This window comes from Accipiter gentilis, chromosome 18 (assembly GCF_929443795.1).
Source record: "Accipiter gentilis chromosome 18, bAccGen1.1, whole genome shotgun sequence".
Classification (NCBI taxonomy): Eukaryota; Metazoa; Chordata; class Aves; order Accipitriformes; family Accipitridae; genus Astur; species Astur gentilis.
The window spans coordinates 16,889,541-16,914,220 of NC_064897.1; the positions used below are offsets into that span (position 1 = coordinate 16,889,541).

Sequence of the window (24,680 nt, forward strand, 5' to 3'; positions counted from 1 at the left end):
TAGTAAACTGAATGAAAGCATTAGCTAGCCTTTTTGCTTCACCTGTCCAACAGCAGTTAGCAGCTCCTCAGTTAGTGGAAATACAGCAACTATCCCCAGGTTTTACGCTTCAACACTGCAAAAACTTAGCTGCTGTGATTACAGCACAAATGGCTATTTCAGCACATCCACTACTACTTTGCTATCTCTGTTAAAATTACATCTGGAACGTAGGTTTAGAAAATGGTCTAGATCCGTAATGATATTATAAAAGATTTTGCAGGAGGGCTGAACATCTAGTTACAAATAATGGTAGATGTGTTACACGTGGAAGCTAGGAGGAAGAACAACCTACTTCAAGGAAACCCTTGCTAATGTTCCTCTGTAACCCATGGTCACAGAAGGAGTCTTCTGGTGTAAGATTTTTCACACCAGTTTTCTTTGTTTCTCTTATGTAAGCACATGTAAACTTATGATCCAGCTTGGTACACAATCTATGTATTACTGAGAGCAGAAGAACTATGTAAGTGTTTGTATTGTTGTTTAAAGAATAGACTGAAATCAGTTTTGATTTATCTTTGTCATTAATTTCTATTAGAAAAAAGTATTAGGCCTCCAACTTATGTGTAAAATCTAAATTTGGGCACAACACAAATGACACTTGTCCTGGTTTCAGCTGGGATAGTTAACTGTCTTCCTAGTAGCTGGTACAGTGCTATGTTTTGAGTTCAGTATGCGAAGAATGTTGATAACACACTGATGTTTTCAGTTGTTGCTCAGTAGTGTTTAGACTATAGTCAAGGATTTTTCAGCTTCTCATGCCCAGCCAGGGCACAAGAAGTTGGCACAGGACACAACCAGGGCACCTGACCCAAACTGGCCAACGGTGTATTCCATACCATGGGACGTCCCATCTAGTTTAGGAACTGGGAAGTGGGGGTGGGGAATCGCCACTCGGGGACTGGCTGGGTGTCGGTCGGCGGGTGGTGAGCAATTGCCCTGCGCATCATTTGTACATTCCAATCCTTTTATTACTACTGTTGTCATTTTATTAGTGTTATCATTATCATTATCATTAGTTTCTTCTTTTCTGTTCTATTAAACCATTCTTATCTCAACCCATGAGTTTTACTTCTTTTTCCTGATTTTCTCCCCCATCCCACTGGATGGGGGGGGGGGGGGGAGCGAGCGGCTGTGTGGTGCTTAGTTGCTGGCTGGGGTTAAACCACGACACACTACAAAACAGATTTTAAAGAGCACCAAAAAGCCATAATTGGTGATATATCACGTGAGTCACAAATAACTGTAAGAACTGAAAAATCCTTCTTCATAAACTCGTATCTATTATTTAATGCCTTATTAGCATACGCTTGTAGCCCATGGAGCTTCAGAAAGAACTCTACTAGTTCCGACTGAAAAGTTCTCCTAGCACCCACAGGTACAGCTACCAAGGAGGTAACATCCCCAAGGAGTAGCCTACGTGGCTGCTTTTGACCTTACGAGCTTTCAGTGTCGTCAGCTGTCTAGACAGGCTGGCTGTTTAGACAGCCAACCATGAAAATATACTACAAAGAAGGCTGAGCTATTCTTAGACTCGTGTTTACTTCTGGAGGCAAAACTCTCTTGCAAAGGCTCCAACTGGCTGAAGAGGGGATAGTGCAGTGACTTTCTGCTGTGAGCAAACCACACACAAGAGACAGCTAAATAATTCAGCATATATTAGGATGCTTGCCAAGGCAGCACAAGCATTTACACAAGCACAGCATGCATTTTCATGTTTCAATAACACTGTTTACTGTGACCAGAGTAAGACGACAGCTGTACAACAGTACTATATGACTGCTGCATCTTCCCATTGCAACTGCATTCTCCATTATACAAAAAAATAATAATGTAATGTGTAGAAAGTGTGAACCTGTCTATTCTTTCAGTCTACATGAATACTTTCCAGTCTACATGCATACCATTCATTACTCCAGACTGAAAAGTGTTTTTTGTTATCATCCGGGGAACAGCATGTACACTGAAATCTTCTAAGTCATACTAGTATCTAGGCGCTACCTAAAAAACCCACTCTATGTACAACTGTGCCTTTTGCAGGGTCAGATAACGGATAGTCCCCAAAGAAGGACATGACCCTTAACCTACGGAAAACTGGAACTGGCACAATGTGGGAAAACTGAAACATTTGTATAATAATAGATGCAAAATTTCCTTATGAAATCACAATCAACAATAAAAAAATTGCCTTTATTCCATTTTTCTCCCAAGCCTGCACTACTGTAACAAATAATAACTAAACTATAGGTTCTCCAAAATGATATAATCTGAAGAAGAAAGCAAAGAATAGCCTTCACTTTGCCCATATAGTTAATTAATGAAGAATTTCGCTAGTATGTCCTTGCAAGTAGTTTGAAATCCTTTAAAAAAAGAATACATAATATGTGATATTTGTTTTACCATCCCTTCTTCCTACCCAAACAACAACAACAACAAGTAATTCTGAACAAATTCTCAAATAACTGATCAAAATAAAACAGATAACCAAAATAGGGGTCTTTCTTTTCTCCTCAACAAAAGAGGAAATAAACCATAATGGAATCTCCAAGCCCTCTGGCAAGCATAAAGGGACAAGGATTGAACCAGCGATGTTTAGTCTTGAAATATTCAGATGATGACAAATCTCCTCTGAAATGTTCTACAAACCTAAGGAATATATATGTATTACTGTACCATCTTTCTAAAAAGGAAAAAAATTAAATATATACTATTATTAAATTATTAATAATCTTTATTTTTGCCATTTATACTTAATTTGTAGGGTGAAGACAGCAATCTGTGGATAACTTAGCAACGCTAAGCTTACTGCAAAGGTACAGGTACATACACTGAAATCATCTGCTCTGCATACCAATTTCCTCATCAATAATGATTTACTGAAATCTTTTTTTCCAACAGTACCCGTTGTAAGGCACTATCATGTATCAACCTAGGTGATTTAGTCCTAGTTGTGTAGAACTAATTATTTTGCCTTCCAGCCCTGAAGCACAAGAGCAGAGGCAAGAGAATTTTCCTCTGGCATTCTGTTCCAAAGGCAAAGCAGCATTCTACTTTTTGCAAATTCCAATCTCACTGAAAAACCCAAGAAAATGCAAATTTAAAACAGCCCAAAGATTTAAATGAGAGGCATCTAGTTTAATACCCATCTAGGCCACTAGATTCCCAAATTCCTCTAGATAAGAGGTTATTAGTAAATCCTTAGTATCATGCTTCAACCAAGAAATCCTTCTGTAGAACCATCAGCATCCCTAGGGTATGTGGAAATTGAACATTTGGAAAACAATTTCTATTGTACCAGTGACTTCCTAATTAGAATAAATTAAGGGAGTTTGTGAACTGGCCATTCAATCTCTTTTTCCCCCCTCCACCCTGTTATTGGAAAACAATGCTTTTTTTCCTCCTTCAACATACTTATTTTTAATCAAAGATTGACACTATGGAATGATAACTTTTTTCATCACCTGGGTTTTAACAGAATTAACTGCATTTGTGTTTCATTTCCCACTTTAAATTTTCTTCTTGCTACTCTGTTTGACTTGTAAAAGGAATGAAGTGGTAAAAGAAAAAAAATCAAAGTGGTAAAAGCCCTTTAACTTAGTTCATTCTGAGACAATAACAGAGAAGTGAAATAATCCTTTTAGAAATATGAAGATCCAATAATGTTTGGAAATCTTTTAAAAATGCAAAGTGTCTATTTTAAATTCAAAATATTTTTCAACTTGAGAAAGTTAATTGCATATTCCACTGTTTGTGTGTATCTCCAATATGTGGTAACTAGCTATATTACTTGCAGACAAATCTTTCACTGTACTTTTTTTCTATAAAGAGGTGAAAATGCCTTTGCTTATACTCTGCACTTGACTTCCCCAGTGCAGCTCCGCAGAGATTGTTTTGATCAGTAACATGACATCTTCATCATAATATACACTGAATATACAGAAGGTTTTCTGTTCTATTCCTGTGGCATAGCCATCCACATAGACAAAAACTTCACATAAGCTGTGAGCTTTCCAAACAGTCCTTCCTTGGTTTTGTAAAGACACTATGGGTCATGTCAGCTCCAGGGTCAATGACTACAAGGAGATGACGGATTCTCACCAATCAATCATAGGCAGAGGTGATTCTCTCTGTGGCAGGAATATTAACGTGAGGACAAAACCAGCTATGGTGGAAGAAAGCGTGGGCGAGTAAGCACGTATGTGATGACAGAACTCTGTCAAGTTGGAGACATGCCACTCCCTTCAATGTAAGAATACTGTAAATAAAAAATCATGATAAAAATCTGAAAGCCTGCAGTCATTCTTGATTTTGCTAGAATCCCACAGTATTTGAGAGGCTGAGAAAGGTGGACTTGCATCAAAATCAGTATGAGAACATAACAGTTGCAATAGAGATGATCACACTGTTGTATCTGACATAATAAAAAATTTGTTGCTTCAGAAGAAGGGGTAAGATGTTTACTCTACAAAATTGAGATGGATTTGAATTAAAGAAATTTTGTTCCTAAAACGTATTAATGACACATCACCTTAAGCTCTCAGAGACTGCTCAAGAAAGCTATACTACTGGATTTGTAAATATTACTGTGTTTCTGAAAATCATTTTTTGGAGACCATAATGAAAGCCTATAAGCAGACACTAATGGTCAATTTTATAAGATTAAGCTCCATTTTTATAAATGTCACACTGAAAACCTCATCATTATAACTGTCTTTCTATTGCAGATCTTGCAAAAGTACCACTACAACAGTCCCGCATGAATTGCAAACATCTATGTTTAGTTTAGCATTAACAAATTCCTGCGAGAGGGGAAGTATAGTTCACCACTGCATGGATGGAAGCAAAAATTGATCTTTTGTATCTGTGTTGGCTCCATTTGAACCTCCAATATAAGGTGTTGCTTTTAAAGTCCTCAGTGAAGTAAGGTCTGTCACATGAGTGAATATCATTCATATTTCTGTATTGAATCAGACTGAAAGTAATGTTCCTGCTATTAATTTTAATGGTTAAATTCCCATGACTAGCAACAATGTGCTGAAGCTGAATGAATGCTGAAGCTTGTTGTGAGGGTGAGATTTTTAAGTTGTTTTGAAGTTCTGGATAGATCAAAACAATTTCCCTTTTTTCTGTAACTTTTTGGCAAACACAAGTCAGAGTTCCTTCCAAAGTTCAGCTCCATTCAGTATGCTCTTTTTACTTTATGATCCAACCAATTGATATAAATATGCTTAAACTGTTGTCAAGTTATATTCAGAGATTCTTATTCTTGAATCATCACACTAAAAATCACCTTCAAGTAGTTTGCAGTTAATGAGTTAATTTCGTAAAGATTGTTAAGCATGAAGTAAACTAAAGACACTATGAAATGCAAGATACCAGTCATGGTCTCTCGCACTCTCTTCTTAAAGAACTTTAAATTCTGGAATACCATTTAATACTTTAGTGTAGATGGCAAACTGCTAAGTAGTAAACATTTTTTCAGTTTACATTAATTTTGCTACCCAGTGAAGACAGGATTAATTTTTATTTTGCCTCCCAAGAAAGTTTTCTTCTTTTTACTGCTGCTCTACTTCAGTGCTTATCTGGAACATTACCATCTTTGCAACATCGCACTGGAATATCATTGTGCACTTTGGAAATGCCCTGATGTTGCTGAACTTAACATAGTGGGATTCTGTGACACCTTGAACAGGTATGGAGAATCTTACACCAGGAGATTCCTCCAGTGGCCATGGGCTATAGAGGAACATACAGTTGGCTTAAGAAAGAGAACAAGGCTAGAGGGGTGGGGAGAGCATGGAGAAGGACAGGACAAAAGAGAATTTGAGATGGGGAAAATCCAGCATCGTGGTACATCTTACACAGTCATCCTTATCTACTGCTACTCAGGTCCAGTTAAAATTCAGAACAGCTCCCATTAAAGAAAAAAAAAAGAAAAAAAAAAAAAGAAAAAAAGTTGCTTGCTTTTTCAGAAGATAAAAATCTTTTTGTCATTTTTACTCTCATCATCTCCAATCTGCAGAAGTCCTTTGAAATTAGCATGAAGTTCTACAGTGTTTAGTTTTACAAATAAAGCATTTTGTTGCTATGCAGCTTAGAAAGCACAAAGAAATTATTTTTGTTATTTCTACTTAAAATAAAACCTTACTTGTCAAATAAATGTATGAGCCACAAACAGGCACATTGCTACTGCTTTAAAAGAAAGAAACTTGCACACAGAGAAAACAAAGCTTAATAAAAATATCTAGGAATTGCAGGACACCTAATGCAATTGGTGCTTTATTCTTGACCTAACTTTGTACACACACTTATGCAATAAGGTTGACTTGAGAAAAGAATAGTATGCAGGAAGAAGTGCTGCTACAACAAAAATTGACTTAACTTGTATAGACAGTTAATTATTTTGTACCATTGGTGAAGAAGCAACAAACAATTGACACTGACCCAAAATACTATTCTCTTTCCAGTGCTTTTTCTTACAAAGGTGCTTTGCAATTAGATTTATATCGGCCAGAAAAATAGTTCATCTATGTTTACATAAATAATCTCTAAGGACATTTATTTCCATCCCTTTGTTTCCTTTTGTCCTCCTTTCTTTTGCATACCTAATCATCCCTTGGTAGCACCAGTTTGCTGACAGATCACTGCAAAGTAGAACTAACAGGAACAGTCACCATAAACTGAATTGTAATTATAGTATCTTCCAACTAGTATTTAAACCAGATGTTTCAAATCATATTCTGAGAATATTACTATCAATGTTTGCAGTCCTTCTGTCCTGGTAGTAAATAGCTTGAATTTCCTTCAAACATTCTAACACAATCCTATCGCTAAAGTTTGCTATTTCTGAAAACTGATACCGAGAGGCATTTTCCTTACAAGCTTCTAAGGAGACTCCAGCATAATTCAAGTCAGAAAAAAAATTAGGACCACAAGAGTGAAGATTGATTTTTGAGTTGGTAAATGACCTGAAGTTCACATTTTCAGGGGAGCCAATGTATACGTTCTTAAGCATTGTCTCAGTTCCAAAGCATTTGCCTAGAAAAAATTACGCATTAGCAATGACTCACATCCTTAAACAGCTGTAAAACAGTTAAATTTAGTTAAGAAATTGCTTCATTCTGAGGAGGTTCAATAATATCAATAGCCTAACCTAGTCAAAAGCAGAGTCTTTGAATTGTAAAATGCTATCATGGACAGTGGCCAATACAAGAGAGGGTTTTGAAGTGAGGAGTGCAGGGGAAGGCACTCTTTCCAACCGACAGATATTGGTTATATCTTAAAGCATACAGGTTTTAATATGAATGGACAATACTTTAAGTAAAATGCAATTAAATAATGAAGTATAAAAGCTGGTCATAAGAGATTTGTTTTGGCAATATGTGAGCCAGTTGGCTAAGTCCATATGGTTAGTTACATAATCCATAAAACATCTCTATCACTAGTTTATCTTAAAACTTCACTGAGTGACCCCTTAATTTTGCTGGTATTCATCAGGTAAGAGAATGTATCCATTACCCACCACCAACAAGATTTCAACCTGGGTTGTTCATTAAGACAATTTGGTGGTTTCGAGTACAATATTTTCATTCACCCAAGTAATTCAAAACAGAACATTGCTATCATAAATAGCAAAACAAATTCATTTAGACTCTGCTTCTCCTCTTCAAGGAAACAATAAGTTTATATATTAGTAACTTATTTCATATATATTAAAATGTCACTTATACTGAGAACTATAACTGAAATCATCTGGTAATTTATTTCATAGTCTAATTATGGATAACATCCATTTTGTTGAAATCCTGGCCCAATCATGAGAATAACATCATGCTAATTCTACTTTCAGCTGTGTTCTGACATTATGAAGCAATCTCTGTGACTTTGCTTTCTACAGTTTTACTCCTAATACCGACCAAACACAAATGGATTAAAAAACCCCACTATTTTGGGGACATTTACTCACTCCCACTCGAAATGCCAGAAAAGACTTTGCCAATAAATGTGCACAGATTTGATTTAGAAAAGTTCATTACAGAAAAAATACAAATACTGTAATTTGGAATATTTTCATACTAATGGTTCCCAAACATTCAAAATAAGGAAAACCAAAACTACTTCATTGTGGAAGCTAACAAAACAGGGGAAAAAATTGGAACTAGTAAATGTTACCTTAGATCTGATACTCTGTTTTGTAAGAAGCAGAATAAAACTAAGAAGTTAAGACATTGCTTTTAGAATAGCTCAAACTCACAAGGTTATATAACTTTTAAAAAATATGAAGTGAAAAACTTACTATATTATGAATTAATCTTCTTTACTTGGATAAACAAGTACAGTGTTTAATTGATTATTATTATGAAACAAACACTTTTCATTCCATGGCAACTGGATCTCATATACTCAGGAATTCATGACTTGCTTTAGATTTTGATTTTGGTTCTACACATAGTGAGGATACTGTAACTACTGACATATCCCTGCTTAGATACATACACAGTACAGTGCTACGTATTACACTCTCACTACAGAAAAAAGGATGACGAGAAAAACACATAAAGAAAGGAAAGGCTTAACTCATTACAGCACTGAGATAACCAAGAATGGAAATCAGGGAGCACAAAAGACCAAACATTGAGGTAGACCAATGGATACGATGGGAACACAGGATTTAATGTTGACTATAAAGGAAATCCTCACAGCAAACTAGACTCCATTTACATTATCATTTAGGATCACTCAAGCAGAAGGCTGTACAACTTGAACAAAGATTTTAAATGAGATTTGGATTCAGACACTGAATTACTTTGTCCAAATCACTGATTTTTTTAAATGATGGAAGAAATTCTGTAAGGTCAATCTTCCCTAAAGCAGAGGGGAGAGCTCAGGAAAGGAAGGATGCTTCTAATCCCAGTGTAAAACATGTCCAGTCAACTGTGATTGTCTCATTCACTCTCCTAGAAAGCATATGGCATGATGAATAGGAAGGGATTAGGAAGTCATACTGTAAATACTAAACACGAGAGAGAGTGAGTGTGTGTATATTCTTCAGTATTTAGCTATCAATGCTCTTACAGAATTACTTCAGAACACAGGGATAGGTGACAAAATACCAAACTTTTAAATAAAATTCTTTCATGGTCTGGACTCAAAAAAAAGAAAAAAAATATTTAAGAACCCAATATATTAAATTAGTACAATCATTTGGTTATATTCTTTCCCATTTCCACAGACTGCTTTAGGAAAATCAGCGCTCCAATCTCTACTGAAAATAAAGGCTGGAAGGGACAAAGAGTGGTCCTCTTTATCCGGAAGTTCTGTGTTTAAAACTGTCCTCCACTCATCTTTGCTCGAAGGATGGGAGCCCTTCATCAGCATCCTAATTATCAAACCCATGCTATTCTGGGACAAGGTCATCTTAGTTTCCCCTGGTGACACTACTCCATCCTGACCAGTTCTCTTATCCTTTGGATAAGTGAAATCATAGGCTTGAAAGCTATTCATATACTCGTGCCTTATGACATTCCTAATGACTGTATAAATATCATGCAGAGACTCAGCCTAGAAGACTGTCCAGACTATTGGATTCAAAATTCACTCCTGAATCCAGGAAATTATTGATTTAAACTGAAAATTACTCCTTCCTTGTTCTAGTGAAGATCCCTTAGTAGACTAAGACAATCACTAATGTCTGTTCCAGACACAGCTCAGACAATCCCCCTGGGGGGCAGAAAACGCCTGGTGACCAAAGCATTGGAAATTGTGAAGTTTTGCAACCCAGAGAGCAATGAAAAGCCGTGTGAGGAAGACTGATGTAAGCAACCTCAAAAATGGCATACGCCCTTGCTTTTCCTGCCTCTTCAATCATGGGGAACTTTGTATTTGTCTAGTATGACAGTGAATTCACCAACAAAGCTTATTAGCTTTATCTTGCCAGAAAAACTACACGTTTAATTTATAACGAAGCCTAGAGGCCCCACAGTTGGCTGTTTTCCCAGATCCCTTCAAGAAACCAGAATTTGTCAGTCCCGCTACCTATGAGTAATGTTCCGTCTTGCCAATCAAGAGGTTATCTCAAGGCACAAGAAGGACATAATAGTAAAATGACTGCCCCTCTTTGAGGGATACTAAAAAGGAAAAAAAAAAAAAAAAAGAAAAAAAAAGATTCCTTCCATATATGACAGATTTGCTGAATTGTGGTTTCAGTTTTCTGGAACACTGGAGCACAGATAATACCAGAAGCTCCAGTGGAGTTTTCTTGTAACTTCACAATTGCTATCAATCTTATGTGACACTGTTACAGCAATGTGTATTACTTTAAAAACCTACATTAGCCAGCTACAATAGCTGAACTACAGAACCAACTAACACTTGTTAACCTTACAGTCCCATTTTCCTTCTTCATTTGAGCCTACTTATCTAAAAGGAGGAGTGGATATCATTTCTTCAGGAGAAAAAAAAATAAAAATCAAGTATTTTAGTTACTAAAGGCAACAGGGAAGATTCTTTAATAATATCAATATAAATTGAGAGAATATTCCTTACATTATTAGATCTCAAAATAAGAAATTGGCTCGCTATCTTTTCCACACATCAAAACAACATTTGATTTTTTAAAAAGAATATTACTATACATCTGGGAATATAGGTGCACATGCTAGATATGATCCAGATGTTTTTATTTTTATTATGGTATCACAAAATGCTTCAAGCAAAAGAGGGAGTTATGTGAAAATAAAGCCACATATTCTCCATTTACAAATTCTGATTTATAATATAGGCAGGCATAAAAATTTATTCTGAATGCAGTAGGTTCCTCTAATATAGATGCTGCATTGGTAGCCATGACTGTGCACTAAAAATTACTGTATTTTGTGTAAAAGCATTTTTTCAAATTTAACTTATGCCTTCTCCACTAGTTTCAATGTCCTACATAATTTACTACCCAATCTTCAAGTGCATGTTAGGCACCTATGAGTAAATTCACTCACAGATTTCAGTGCTCTGAAACTTAATAAAAGTGATTCTTATGCAACCCTATTCAAAAGCTGTCTGGACATAGTCCTAGGCAACTGACTCTGGGCAGCCCTGCTTGAGCAGAGGCATTGGACAAGATGACCTCCAGAGATCTCTTCCAACCTCAACCATTACCAGATTCTATGAAGACAATTTGCCATAAAACTATAAATGCACTGACCAAAGACTCTTAGGAATAGAAAGTCTCATGCTTCCTCTATTGATGTTCAATGCATCTTACAATGTTCTTCAGCAGTAGAAGTCTGTGCTTAGGACAACTGTACTAAGTCTCTGACTTCTGGTTTAATGACATAAAGTGATTCAAACTCTTCACTGTAGTGCCAAGAATGCCCAGGAGGCATTTTATTGTTTTCAATAACCAAGTATGAAGTATCCAACAAGACAAAAGGGAACTTCACCAATTAATCCAAGTGATCATGTACTTGTACATGTATTATAACCTAAACAAGATACCTGTTACTATAGGCTATGAACTTACTGGTGAGAGCCATAACAGCACCCAACCTAGAGCCGTCAAATGTGTGTACCTTTGGAAAACAAAGGCCCTTAAAATGAGAACACTGGAGTGTGCTTCAAGCTACAGGGCATCTGCCATGACTGATCTGGATTAGGCAAGAAGATCAAAATTATATTCCTTGGGTCAGTTCCTGGAGAACACACTGTCACCTCTACCAGCACCTGTAAACTATGGACTATCTGCCATTGAAAATACTGTCTGAAGCTAAGCTTGTGGACCTTTTAGAACCCATATTGCAAATCAGAAAAATGTATGTTGTTACATGGCTCAGGAAGAATCAAAAAAGATCAAATCTCATGAGCTAAACCCTCTCCTGAGAGGGAAGGGATCTTACTGACACTGAACCTGAAGCTGCTGTAATAAACTCTAAGATCTGTACGGTAATCAGTCACCTTTAAAACTAAACTGCAAGGAGCTGAAAAATGGCATGAAGAAACTGAGGTATTCCCCTGCCCTACTAGTGTCTTATTAGCTGTACATTCACAGAAGAAAAAAAAAGACACACCATGCCATCTGAGCGGGGCTGCAATTGCTCTAAAAAGTCTCAGTGGATTCTCAGAGAAGTGGAAAGTCAAAACGGAAGGGTAAGGATCCGATTTTCAAAGTGGTCATGGCTCACTGTAAAGTGAAAATAAATTCTGTGTTGTGTCATCATTTCCCATGTGGAAATCAAACAACTAGTCTCCATCCTGAATGGCAGAAATGAAAAAAATCTCCCAGGACAATTATGTTGAATTTGAACTCACATAATGAAGCCTCTCCAGTCTTCTTTGGCACTTTCATTGCTACCACAAGATTTTATCTAGTGCTATTTTGATAGAGATGAAGGATTAAAAGCTTGTCTAATTTTTCCTGTTATTACTCTAACTGAAGATAATACCTCTATCTAAAAATCCCATCTCACATGATAAAGCAATTCTGAGAGGATATTCCTGAAAAGAGAAGGGTCTGTAGCATCTTGGAGACACAGAGTAACAAATTAGACAGAACAGCTTCTGGAAATTTCTAAAAGCCACAAATTTCAACGTTGTTGTTATGTTCAGTGGTAGTTAGCAAGCCTATAACACAAAGGCTTGAATGAAAGGAAAAGCAGTAGCAGAAGAGATCTGATATCCCTTCAGGGACACAGAGGGACAAGTCCCCCATGACCCTCCAGGACACATCTTTGAGGGCACGTCTGTCAGTTTTAATAAAGAAGCTGGCACAAGCCTGGGGATGTTAGGTCTTTTTTGTGGTCTTTGAAATCTCTGAACTGGGTCTGGAACCAGTTCAGTGGCATGCCTTGAGACCTGGAGTAAAAGGAGCAGAAGTAGGGCTTTTTCTGAGAGAGAGAGAGTTATTTACAGAAATATTCTTGTATTTGCACTGCTTGTTAAGCAACAGAGTTCCTGAAGAAAAGTAGCTATTTCATCAGTCCTAGCTCAGCAGAAAGCCCAGCATATCTTCCTTCTACCTCACTGCAGAAGGTGGGCTGATGAGCAAACTAATATGAACCTGGAGCACTGTATGGTGCTCCTCCTTAAATGTTCATGATCAAGCACATAAAAAGCAGAGAATAAGCTTGCCCACAGGTGTATTACAGAGGCAAAAAATTATCCAGTCTTAAGGCAGCACGTGCTCACCCACTTTGTAAATGTATACATGGACCATCTTTGTTGGGACAGTCTTTCTTTGTTCTTTTCTGTATAGTTTGCACAAACAGAGACTCGGACACATGCTGCAGGTTTGAACGGGCCATCACCTACAGTGTTAATACTGTAAGATTTTTAAGCACTAAATGTCATCATAGAGAGTCTCAAAGGGATATCTAAAAGTCCATCCCACATTTTATTAATTCTTAAAAACCCATATATTCATTCACCTGGTAGGCAAGTTCAAGGTCACACCAGGGAAGATGAAAACTACCATAAACTGAATTAAATGTTTGAAAATGCAGTTCCTTCTCTGTGCTCTCTTGTCTCTTAAAGGTTGGAGCAAAAGAGCTGCCTGAGGAGGTAAATCTACTTCACATATGAGGGAACAGAAAGAAAATAATCTTTAAAGTACAAACACTGAACTTTAAAAGTTATGAATACTAAACCAACACTGTTCTTGTAGTAACTATGATCACTACTGATTTTAAACAACTGAGTTATAAATTCTATTTGCAGCCCCACTTTCCTGCCATACAGTATTTCTTATCATTAAGCATAAGATATTTATTTTGTTTTCTAACCTTTTTGAAAAGCAAGGGGTATTTATTTCCTCTGGAGAAAGGCAATGCTTCTTATCCAAAAGAGCAGGAAAATTGCATTTGGAGTCCTCCTGAATACTAGCTAAACAAAGTCAGCACAGCCACACCAAAAAAAAAACAACCAATGAAACAAAAAAAACCCAACAAAAACCCCAACCAACACCTCTGTTCTTCCTTTACTTTATCACAGGTCAATTACCAGATGTGCATGGGGAGCTGCCAAAAAAACACTGCTATGTTCAGACACTAAAAATTGCATTTTATTTGCCTGCAGCTGCATTTCACAATGAAGGGAGTGTTAACCCCCCCTCCACAAGACACAATATGACCTCCCCTAAAGCAAGGGTGATCAATTCACTGCTTTTTTCTTTCTTTCAGGGTAACTGTTACTTATCTTTTGTCCCAAATGCTATTTCTCTAAAATGCTTTGATTGCAAAGTATTGATTATTTTTTTTTTTCTATTCCTTTTCATCCTGGTCTACCAGCACACAAAGACAGATGTGGCAAAGAGAATAATGAAGCATAATTTAATGTTTTTCAGGTTTTGGTTTCAAATTTGCCCAGCATGGTCCCTGTTTTATTTTCTGACATTCTCAGCCTTGCCTGGAGTTCTAACAACTTAAAATGAGATTTTATGCAAGATTTATTTTCAATGAAATGAGGAAAAAAAAAGTCCTGAAGCTCTAGCTAGAAAACAGTTTTTGCATTAAATTTTCAGACATAAAGCTAAAACTCATTTCTGTAGTCTCCAAATCTCTAGCATTTGCCCTATTTCTATTGTCTCAAATAAAGGTGCTACCAAGCAGCATTCCTGTAGAAGCTTAGAACTAGAAGGATACCAGAATTTAAAATGTGAATCTTGTGGTTTCCTCAGCACCTGGAAAATGTATTTTGGTACCTACTGGATATCAGTAGTGATGCCAATTGTCATGTTAATTTTTCAGATCTTTGTTGCTCATAATCTTCTTCTGTGTCTTTTATTCGATCTCGAATCAGCCAATAAACTTTCATGAGTTTCTTCACCTGGATTTTAGAATGACCAGAAAGTATACTTTCTAGTTCACCACCTTTAATGAATACAACAATGATATTAATAGTTCATAAAACAAACTATGCTGTGGCCTGCATCAATGAATCCAAACAGAGACCCAACAGTAAAGGGTGCATTTTAAATAGTTTTTGTTTCAACAACAGAAAGTGCAGAAATTTAGTATAGCACAGTTTTGGGCACCACACCAAAGAATTTATTGTCAGTGTCACCAGAATAAGTGATTACACATCTAAAACAGTCACAAAAATTAAAAAAAATTATGAACAGAAGTCCGAATGCCCAGCATATCCTTATATCATTTGGTTATAGCTATATTACTAGTCAAGACAATCTCTCTCTTCTCTACTTTTTACTTAAAAAAAAAAAGTAAACAACTTCTCCTAAATGGGTAAGTTATGCAAGTTAATGATTTTTCAGTGAATTCTTTTCTTTTCAACATCTTTATGATTTTAGCTTTTGTTACAAATTTTCCTTTTACCTAACATTAAAAAAAATATTAGTGTTCAAAATTCAGTTCTTTAGAGTACCCACTTCAAAAATATCCTCAAATCTGAGTATATGCTGAGGGAAGAGTACTTGGTAAAAACTGATTGAATAGTATCTACTAATCCAATTCTTAATTTGGTTAAATTCCTTCAGCATGCCAACAACTGTACCCTGTACCTCTTCACAACTGCAAGGCTGCTGCTGCTTCCAAACATCCGTAGAAAAATATTTCTTAATGCTACACCAGAGGAAAAGTTTTTTTCATACCACGTCTTTCATAGACTTTCACTGTATTCAATTAAAATGCCCAAATACCACTTAAATCATGTTGATAAACTTAAACCAAGCATTTAATATCAGATAACTAAGCGAGTTAAAAAAATAATAATAATAATAAAAAAATATATATACTATCTATGACCTCTGAAGATACTTTAAACTGTACCATCCAGATCTTCAATTAGAATATGCAGATTAGAACCTGGGTCTTTCTGAACATACCAGTTTATAATCAGAGGAATAAAAAGACTACTGTGCATGAAGGCAAAAGTTTAAAGGCTGCACTTCTTTTTTAAATGACAATAAAATTCTGAACTGTCCTGGAAGGTCTGAAAGACAGTACTTGGATAAAGCAGAAAACAGGCTGTGCACTTTCATAAGAAGGTTCATTCTAGAAATGCAAAAAAGAAAAAGTAAAGCACAGTTCACAAGCTTTAAGAGAAAAAATTTACATGAGAGGAGCTACAGGCTTCTAAACTTCCAGGCAGAAATAGCTATCTGTACAGTTAAAAAAGAACAGCCACATATATCAGATAAAAATGAGACTTCATCATTTTCTCTAGCACCCAAACCAGATTTTATGCAAGTCCTCATGACTTCCACAGGATATAGAGAAAATCAGACCTGTCCTTCCTTAGCTATTTTCTAAAGCTCTGCTTTTCTGTGGAAAAGTGCTAAGAGAACAAGAAAACGCAAAGCTCAATCTATAGAAAATCCTAACCTAGTCTTAGATTCCAGGTCTAGAGAACCAATTAAAAAATTCATTTAAAGACATCAATCCTAAAACTTTAAAGGACCGATTTTGTGCTCATTTATCCTAGGCTATACGAAAAAGTAAAAAGAAATTCCACATTGCACCACAAATCTCAGATAAAAGTACTGTCAGCTGGATTCTCCATAAAAATATTTTAGATTTGCTAGTTATAGAAACTGAAAAAATAATCTTTGGATTTAAAAACCTCAAAATTTAAACGTTCATGTTAAAGGAAATAGTTCCAACAACTTCAAGGCTGAAGCAAATTCAAATCTCTACATGTGATTCTAGTTAGCAGCAGGAAATAGATATTTTTCTACAGATAGGTTATATGTTTTTTTGTTTAAGAAGCTCAGAGACAGGTTTACAAAACAACTCAAATTGCAGTTTATTATGGTAGCGCTATCCTCTGTTAAGCTATCTAGGAGAACAAGACCTCAAAACCTTTACATCTAAAAGCCTGGGACCTTACTTTCCAATCTGAAGTGATGAGGTACTTTTACTTGAAAGCAGCAGCAAATGAACCTCAAAAAATAGGCTAGCCACATGAAGAGACAAGATGAAACTGTCTTAATATGGATTACAGTGGTCTCAAGAAAACAAGTATAAAAAATGAGTAAAAAGAGAACCTTTAGCACTGCCCATAAATGAACCAATGAAAGATCATCTTAAAGAGTTAAACAGAGCGAAAAAAGAAAATGTGAAAAAACAGTGTAAGAGTAAATGGAAGTAAAACAACCTCACTGACATTTAACTTTACGCAAATGTCAGATTCCCTGCTTCTTGGTTAAACATTCAGCTGCAATCTCAATCAACGTTTGGAGTGTGCACAACCAATTTTGAAAACAAACAGAAAGCACAGCACAAAAATTAGAAATCTGTAAGTGTTTCTAAAAAGATGAACAGTCAAAAAATGAGACTGGGAATTAGGGCTCTGTTCCAGAATTATTAATGACTTATTTATAGCTAAACTCCATGCCTGAACTTCCATTCCTGCATGACGTTTGCTGTAACAGAACTGAACATGACCTAAACCCTCATGATTCATAGCTATATACTAGAAGAAAAGGTATTGGCCAGGCATCAGAAATTAATCAGTATTCTGAACTATTAAAATCACAAGAATTGCACCGAATTGCTTAAAGGTCTAGGAAAAAAACCCCACCCCAATGCATTCACAGCCTAATAAATTGAATACAAGCTCCAAGAGCAGCTTCTCTAAAGATACAGAGGAAACAATATTCTGTAAATTAAAATTTATTGCAATATATCCATATGTCTCTTCTTACCACGTGTAGCAGCAATTTGGGATGTATTGTGTGCAATTTGCACACGATCATCCATAATGACATTCATTGCCCTAGGACTCAATGCCCTTTGGGAAACCTCTGTAATTTCTCTGACAGGGTCTACTTTTTCTTATCCAGACCTCCCCCATTTCACTGATAAGGTTTACATTTTCTTATCCAGAAAGATATGCAGGACAGTCTGAACCCTGATTATCCTATTCTAGCAGTTCCCAAGAAATATTAAGTACAATAAAACAGCATGTCTAATGAAAGTTATACAAAGTTCTTCCTGAACTTTTCTCAGTAAGTTACAGAGGAATCATCCTAATTGCTTCTACGGATACAACCCCTCATTCACTTAGTCACATACTGAAGTCATAGTCACCAGTGCCTTTGTTAAGGTGGTGGGTATGAAAGGATTGGTTTTTCAGATGATGTGCCCTCCTACAAATACTTCAGTCATTGTCAATAGTGAAACAGAAGCAGAAGCAGCAGCACATGCAACCACTGAAAGGCAACAACCTCTGCTTTGAATTCTATTTTTTTTCTTCAAAACTTCAAACTGAAATTCATTATTCGCCACCTTCCCATTTCATGAATGGACTCAATCATTAATCTCCCAGATGTAAATTCTAGTTCAGACTTTTTGACAGACTTGGAAATCAAGATGCATCAGAGATGTGTATCTGACTTAGAACTCTACAACCTTACCTTCTTCTGAAGAACATTAACTTTGCGTTCCTTCACCTCTAACATGTCCTTGAGGTCATGGATCTCTCCTGCTTGAGTGCCCTTCTCCTCTGCCATCTCCTGAATCTGCTTTGTCTTCTTATTTAGCATAGTCTCCTTCTCTTCTAGACGTAATCGTAATGCATCCACCTAGATTCAGATGTGCAGAAACAGAGTTTATTTAGCACTGAAGGAGAGAAATTTTAGAAAAGTTAAACTACGCTTCCACAAGGGAGTGAGTGCTGTCAAATTACAAACAGATTCAGAAAACTAACATCCCTCACTTTAAGACTTCAACATGCATAAGCTTGTGATGAAACAGTTATCACAAGTGGTAGGAGACTCAACAGTAAAAATAATCAAATGTTTTATTCCCAAATTATATGAAACTAATGCTCCTTGGAAAATCTCAAATCATACTTCTGACATAACTCAGTCTTATAAGATGCAAGTCTGGAATATGCTTCCTCAAAGTAGAAGCCAACGCAATGTGTTATTGAGAAGTTCACTCATACGTAGCAAAACTGATCCCTTCATTTGAAACATTACTAATGTTCAGAGATTTAAACATTGACTCTTAGTACCAAACAGTCACTTTATTGTCTAGGTTTTAATCAGAGTATTAGCTGAGCCTGGAGGTGATAAAAGCAGAGGTCTTTACAGCCACTGCAGATCAAAACAGGAAAGAAGGTTACCTTAGGATGGCTAAGAATATTTTGGCTTAAATAGCAACATAATAGTTTAAACGTAACATGCGTTTTCAGTCACATGCAGTTTTATATTAAAGATAAAATGAAACAAATGACCCAGTACAGCATATCATGGGTGCAATTTGGACACATAAACATACTTAGAGGTCCCATGGCCTCAATAAATTTAGAAACACACTCTGGGAATTCTATGGTATCCTCAAACTTCAAAACTGCATGTTGAGAAGCTTTTGCTTTTCCTTCTGCATTTCCCCTACACAAATGAAACACAGAGCTCACAAGACAAAAGAAATAGGAGAAGGAATCAGAGCTATCTGAATATAAATTTGATGAGAAGAATAAGGTCACCACAGAGCACAGACTAATCTCAAAGACCATTGTGGAATACGAAATCCAACACCACCAACCTGCTCAAGAGACCAAAAGAAACCCACTGACCCCTATCCCCTCGGCATTCAGAGAGAGCTCAAATCTGCCAGCTTGGCTGCTAATCTTATTTGACAGTATCAGATTTGGTTCCTGTTAGCTGAATCCATTACAGGACATCAGTCACACAGAGTAAACAGGGTGATCAATGAATTCCTTGGTCCTTCTGTACAACATAGGCTAACAGGGCATGAAGTGAAAAGATGACTGGGACAACTCCAGCTAGGGAAAGAATTTAGGCAGTCATCATGCTTATGGTATTTTGAGCAACATTTAGTTTTAATGTGTTATTCTAATTCCACTTTATTTCGATTTGCTAATGGAAAAGTTGCCTCTAAGGCTCTACATTTACCGTATGTTACACCCATAAAATCCTTTGCTGTTTTGTCCGATTCCTTTTACGCAGAGCAATAAGCACTTGTCAGTAGGGAAAAGAACTGCCCTGCTCTCCCCATCAGCACTGCAATCCCACTGCCACCTCTATGTCTGGAGCCTTCTCACTTACACATACGTTATTAAAATCACATTCCTGACCTCTCACCCAGCAAGTGGGGCACGGAGTATATTCTGCAGTGATATTAGAGTACCAGGTACTGCCCAAATATGATTTATAGGATTGCTAGTGTTTGTAATGAAAGTTTAGCAGGTGGATAAGGCTTTGTCTTCTTTTTAAAACCACACAGTTTTATAGCTCGATTAGGTATGTTCTCCTCTGGATACCTCTAGTATTAAAGCTAAGAGTCACTTTTATTAATTCTTGAAGGGAAACTGAAAATCTCCCTCACAAGAAAATCCACATAGTCTCAACAGTTGTGTTGCAAAACATTTGAGACAGGCTAGATGCCTACAGCACAGTATTAAGTGAAAAGAGAACATCTGCAAACAGAAATTTATCCACAGAATGCCTTCCATTTTCTGATTGATTATTCTCCTTGAACTCTGTATTAGCTTATGGTTTGGGGTAAACTGCATTCCTGGTTTTATTTGTGTGAGGTGTCTGCCTAGGAAACCACAGAAAACACTTTCAAGAGTATTTTCAAAGGCTGGCAGGACACACAATCATCACCTTAGCACTATTCCTGGCAGAACACTGCACTTATTTATTCATGTCAGCTCAGTTTATGTATGGCATCCTCCCACGGTGACAAGAATTGAGGTCTGTGGGAGTCAGGTGATGCCAACTTCAACAAAGTCATCTTAAGATTTTCTCTGCACATGGAAACGACTAGGCAAACAGCTACTGAGGTGCTGACGCTCCTTCTCCTGACTTCTGTGTCTTGGATGATGTTGTCTTAACCCTGGGTTAACCTAACTGCTTTCACAGTAATAGACTGCCATGTCTTTAATTATGCATGGCAAGTAAAATCTTACAGTACAGCTCAGGCAACTGCTAGTCCTTCGTATAACAATGGGCTTGTTAACTTGACCTGCACATACCATCCAATTTCCAACAAAGCTTTAGCAAAATAAGCACATTTGTTGCCACCTTCAACACAATAGCCTTCCTAGGTACAGGTACAACAGGTACCTCTCTTCAGTAGGCTACCATACAGAAGACTCACATTTCTTTACTGTAAGAACAATGTATGAAAAACTGTGTTGGGAACCATTGATCTGTCTTCACAGAATTTTCCAGTAGCAGTAAATAATACTCTATAACTCTGTTCCTAGTATGTATAGCCACACATTAAGCATGTACAATTCCAAATTTCTAAGAAAAACTAGTACATTAGTAGCTCCAATGACTACCAGAATAAACACAATAAATGACATAATATTTATTTTAAATTTATTCTCAAGTCTTTTTTAAAATCTTAGCTTCCAGAATATTCCCAACTTATAGTTTAGGGAAATCACTAAAATGCTCACAAGTCCACAGTGAGTTTCAGAACTGACTCAGGAGCTTGAGTCAACAGGACTTAGGTTGCACACGTTTTTTCTCATTTTTACCATCATCTCCACTGTACAGCAGCAGTCAGTGTATTATGACACTGGTGATTCCCACTCCAGTTTAAGAAGATGTCAGCGATGCCTAGAAAAAAAAGTGCTCTACTCTTTTCCCGAGACTGAGTGATTCTTCCCATCTACCTGCCATCTGTTCAAACCATGGCTGAACTATTGATTTAGATCAGTGAACCAAGCCATACTCCATTCAGTTATATCAGAAGGTACAATCTCCCTTGTGTTATATCCAAGCCCCGATTTCTCTGTAATGGCAAAATTCAAAATTTTTATTCTCTGTTGGTATGACTACATTAATGGCAGCAAAAGGAAAAAACAGAATATCAGTCCTGAAATATGTGTTTAGAGCCTGCTATGGTTTCTAACAAGAGCCAGCTACTTTTAAAAGTAGATGTTGAAGTAATTCTATCTATGTCAGCACTCAGAATTCAATGATAATTGAGAAATGCACAGAGGAAGACACAAAATTATATTCGGTATGTGAGGTGAAAGTTGCTTTTATCCTACTGTAGATACTGCCATCTGAAATCTCCAAGTACCTGAAATAAGTACAGTTTAAAAAGGATCAGTTTTCTGACATTCTATTACTATCTTGCAAACATATCATATAACACAAAAAAGAGTTAAGCTGTTTTCCTAATAAGCATAGGCTGTAATTAAGACTTAAAGCTATGTTTACTGACTGATTTTGAATGCAGTGGTAGTGCACAAGACTTAATTCTCTATATTTGACATTGACCTATCTTATTAATTACATTAGAGTTGACTCTTCACCTTCTTATACAAATTGCAGCAATATCCAGCATGGTCTGTAGAAAATTGAGAGTGAATTCTTTATGAACATACAACACCCAGTTATCTGGACAATTTAGATTACATGACTATGCCATAGGGCAGAGGCATACACACCTGGCTTTGTGCAGAGCCTGTTTGGTTTTTGCTAGGGGTTATAAACTCAGTGCAGGACAGATGTACCAATTCCAGGGCCTGCTCAGGTCAGAAATCAGTTCAACTGTTCTTCCACCATCTCTAGCACAAGGCATTAAATACCCAAACATGGTGAACTCACTCCTGTGAGCTGAGCTTAATGTTTGCAGGTGTCAGCATAGGTCTTCATGTAGCTGGTGCTAAGAAGTCTTGTTAGAGACACCCAGCTCCCGTTTGCACATCTAAACATCACTAAACATGATCCACTCCCTAACTATTTCTTATTCAGGACAATCTACTTATTATAGTTTCAAAATGCCAGTATAATCCCAAATAAAGACAGACCCCTAGAGAATTTCATGTTTTACTGAGACATCCAGAGCAAATAAAATACTACCAGTGGACTGGATTAATTTTTCCTATTGAATATTAACCTGAATTTACCATATGGAACAACAGACCAATTACAGAACCATGCCAGCTTGGGCAGTATGCAAAAATGAGGGGGAATGTTCTCACTGATTAATTTAACCTCCCACTGAAGCCACATACCTTCTGGCACTGACCTAAGCTGAAGAGGTCATTGGGCAAAACACAAACTTTATATGGGTGAGGCCTTAATTCCAAAATAAATATTGACTTATTTTTTGTTTTGTTTACAAAGAGTTTGTACATTTTTAGAGCTATTTTTAAAGGTTCCTTCACAAATTGAAAAATTAACCGTAATATCCTCTCCATCCAATAGCCCTCAAGATAAACACCCCACAAACAGTTCACTGTTCTTTGCAGTTCTAGCATGGCAGATGACAAATCCATTTCTGAGATGCTATACCAACATCTTTTCCCCACCTACCTGCAGTCCCTCTTTAACAGAAGACTGAAAGGCAGAGGCTTATGAAGGTATGCTCTTTTCTCTCAAAATGTTTATTTAAATATGACTTTAAAATACCAATCCCCTATGAAGATGTCTGCCAGTATATGACAGAAAACGTACCTCTCTTCCTCCTCACAACTCTGTCTAGGTGTCTTGAGAGAAGCTAGTTATGTTTTAACATTGACCAGTGCTGTCAACAAGTGAGGCCAGGCAGGATCTCACATTCCTATCCTATTCCCAGTGAAAATTCTTGTATAGAAAGATACCTTTTCCTTAAAAAAACCCAAATGCATCACAGGATGCAACAACAAACATCTCAATGCTGTATTTTATCAATGTGTTTCAATCTTATACTTGAGAGGATCACTTGTGAAAACAGAAGAACGGTAACTGTATATGATGATTTATGATCTTTCTGTCAAAAACATCAGCAAGTATGAAAAAGTGGTGACTATCTCAAAAAGTATAAATCTCTTCTTGGAATTACATAAAAATTCTCAGGAACATAAATGGATCACTCTAAATATCTACTCTGATATAATGGAATCGCCTGACAGTCAACAACTCTCTGTGTTAGAGCCATACCAGATTGCTACATCTTACTGTGGAGAACATGCTAGACTGTATTGAACCCATTAAATCTATCATACAAACAGCATTCTAAAACAGTATCGTTAATGTTTTAGCTCCACAGCAACTCCTTACTGAAAGACAGACAGAAAATCATCTTTCACTGTTACCGTAGTTGTTACATTTCACTTACAATATCTGGAAGCAAACTACGTGAATAACCTAAAAGCAGTAAGTAGAAAATCTCTGTCTCTTCCCCGGCACCCCCTGCCTTTCAGCCACTTTTTATTAGTAAAAAAGAGTTTGCACATTTTGGAGGAAGAATCCATTGTAGTTTTGTATTGTGGTGCTATATGAGCCTCGCATTTGGAAGAACCCAGGGAAGAACAAATATTCTCAATAATTATTTAGTAATATTATAAGTTTAAGAGTAAAATAATTTTCTGTATTAAAAAACTACTTTGGCTTTCAGCTAAAATCAAATCAAAATGTGCTGAATAACTATCAAGAGTATCTATCACCGGTATATAACCAAGTCTTTTTGGTTTAAAGTATTTTGTTTACACTCTGTATGTTTTATTTGAATGTTTACCTACCATAACAGCTGAAATTATCTACTGAAGTCTTTTAACTTGTTAATAAATACATTCTTTCAAGAACCTCATCTCTCATGGGCAGAAAAGTACTGCTTTTTATTATTCAAAAGTAAGAAGAGAAATGTGTTTCTAGATTTGTAGGTTTGTCACAATACTGCACAGTGATTTAATATATCTATATTCTTTTCAATCACTGTAAT

General features: G+C 36.6%; 2 protein-coding genes across 13 annotated transcripts in view; one reads left to right on the forward strand and one right to left on the reverse strand.

Annotated features, from left to right (window-relative positions):
* Nucleotides 1–24,680, reverse strand: part of ERC1 (ELKS/RAB6-interacting/CAST family member 1) — a 305,485-nt gene that overhangs the window by 191,121 nt on the left and 89,684 nt on the right. For all 12 annotated transcript variants that reach the window (XM_049822647.1, XM_049822646.1, XM_049822644.1 and 9 more), the window contains one exon: nt 18,398–18,565. In XM_049822647.1, coding sequence (XP_049678604.1) covers nt 18,398–18,565 — 168 coding nt within the window. The remainder of the gene's footprint in view (nt 1–18,397; nt 18,566–24,680) is intronic.
* NINJ2 (ninjurin 2) overlaps nt 10,992–24,680 on the forward strand; it is a 307,674-nt gene continuing 293,985 nt past the window's right edge. Inside the window, exon 1 of the mRNA XM_049822694.1 lies at nt 10,992–10,995. The gene's annotated coding sequence lies outside the window, so the exon portion shown is untranslated. The remainder of the gene's footprint in view (nt 10,996–24,680) is intronic.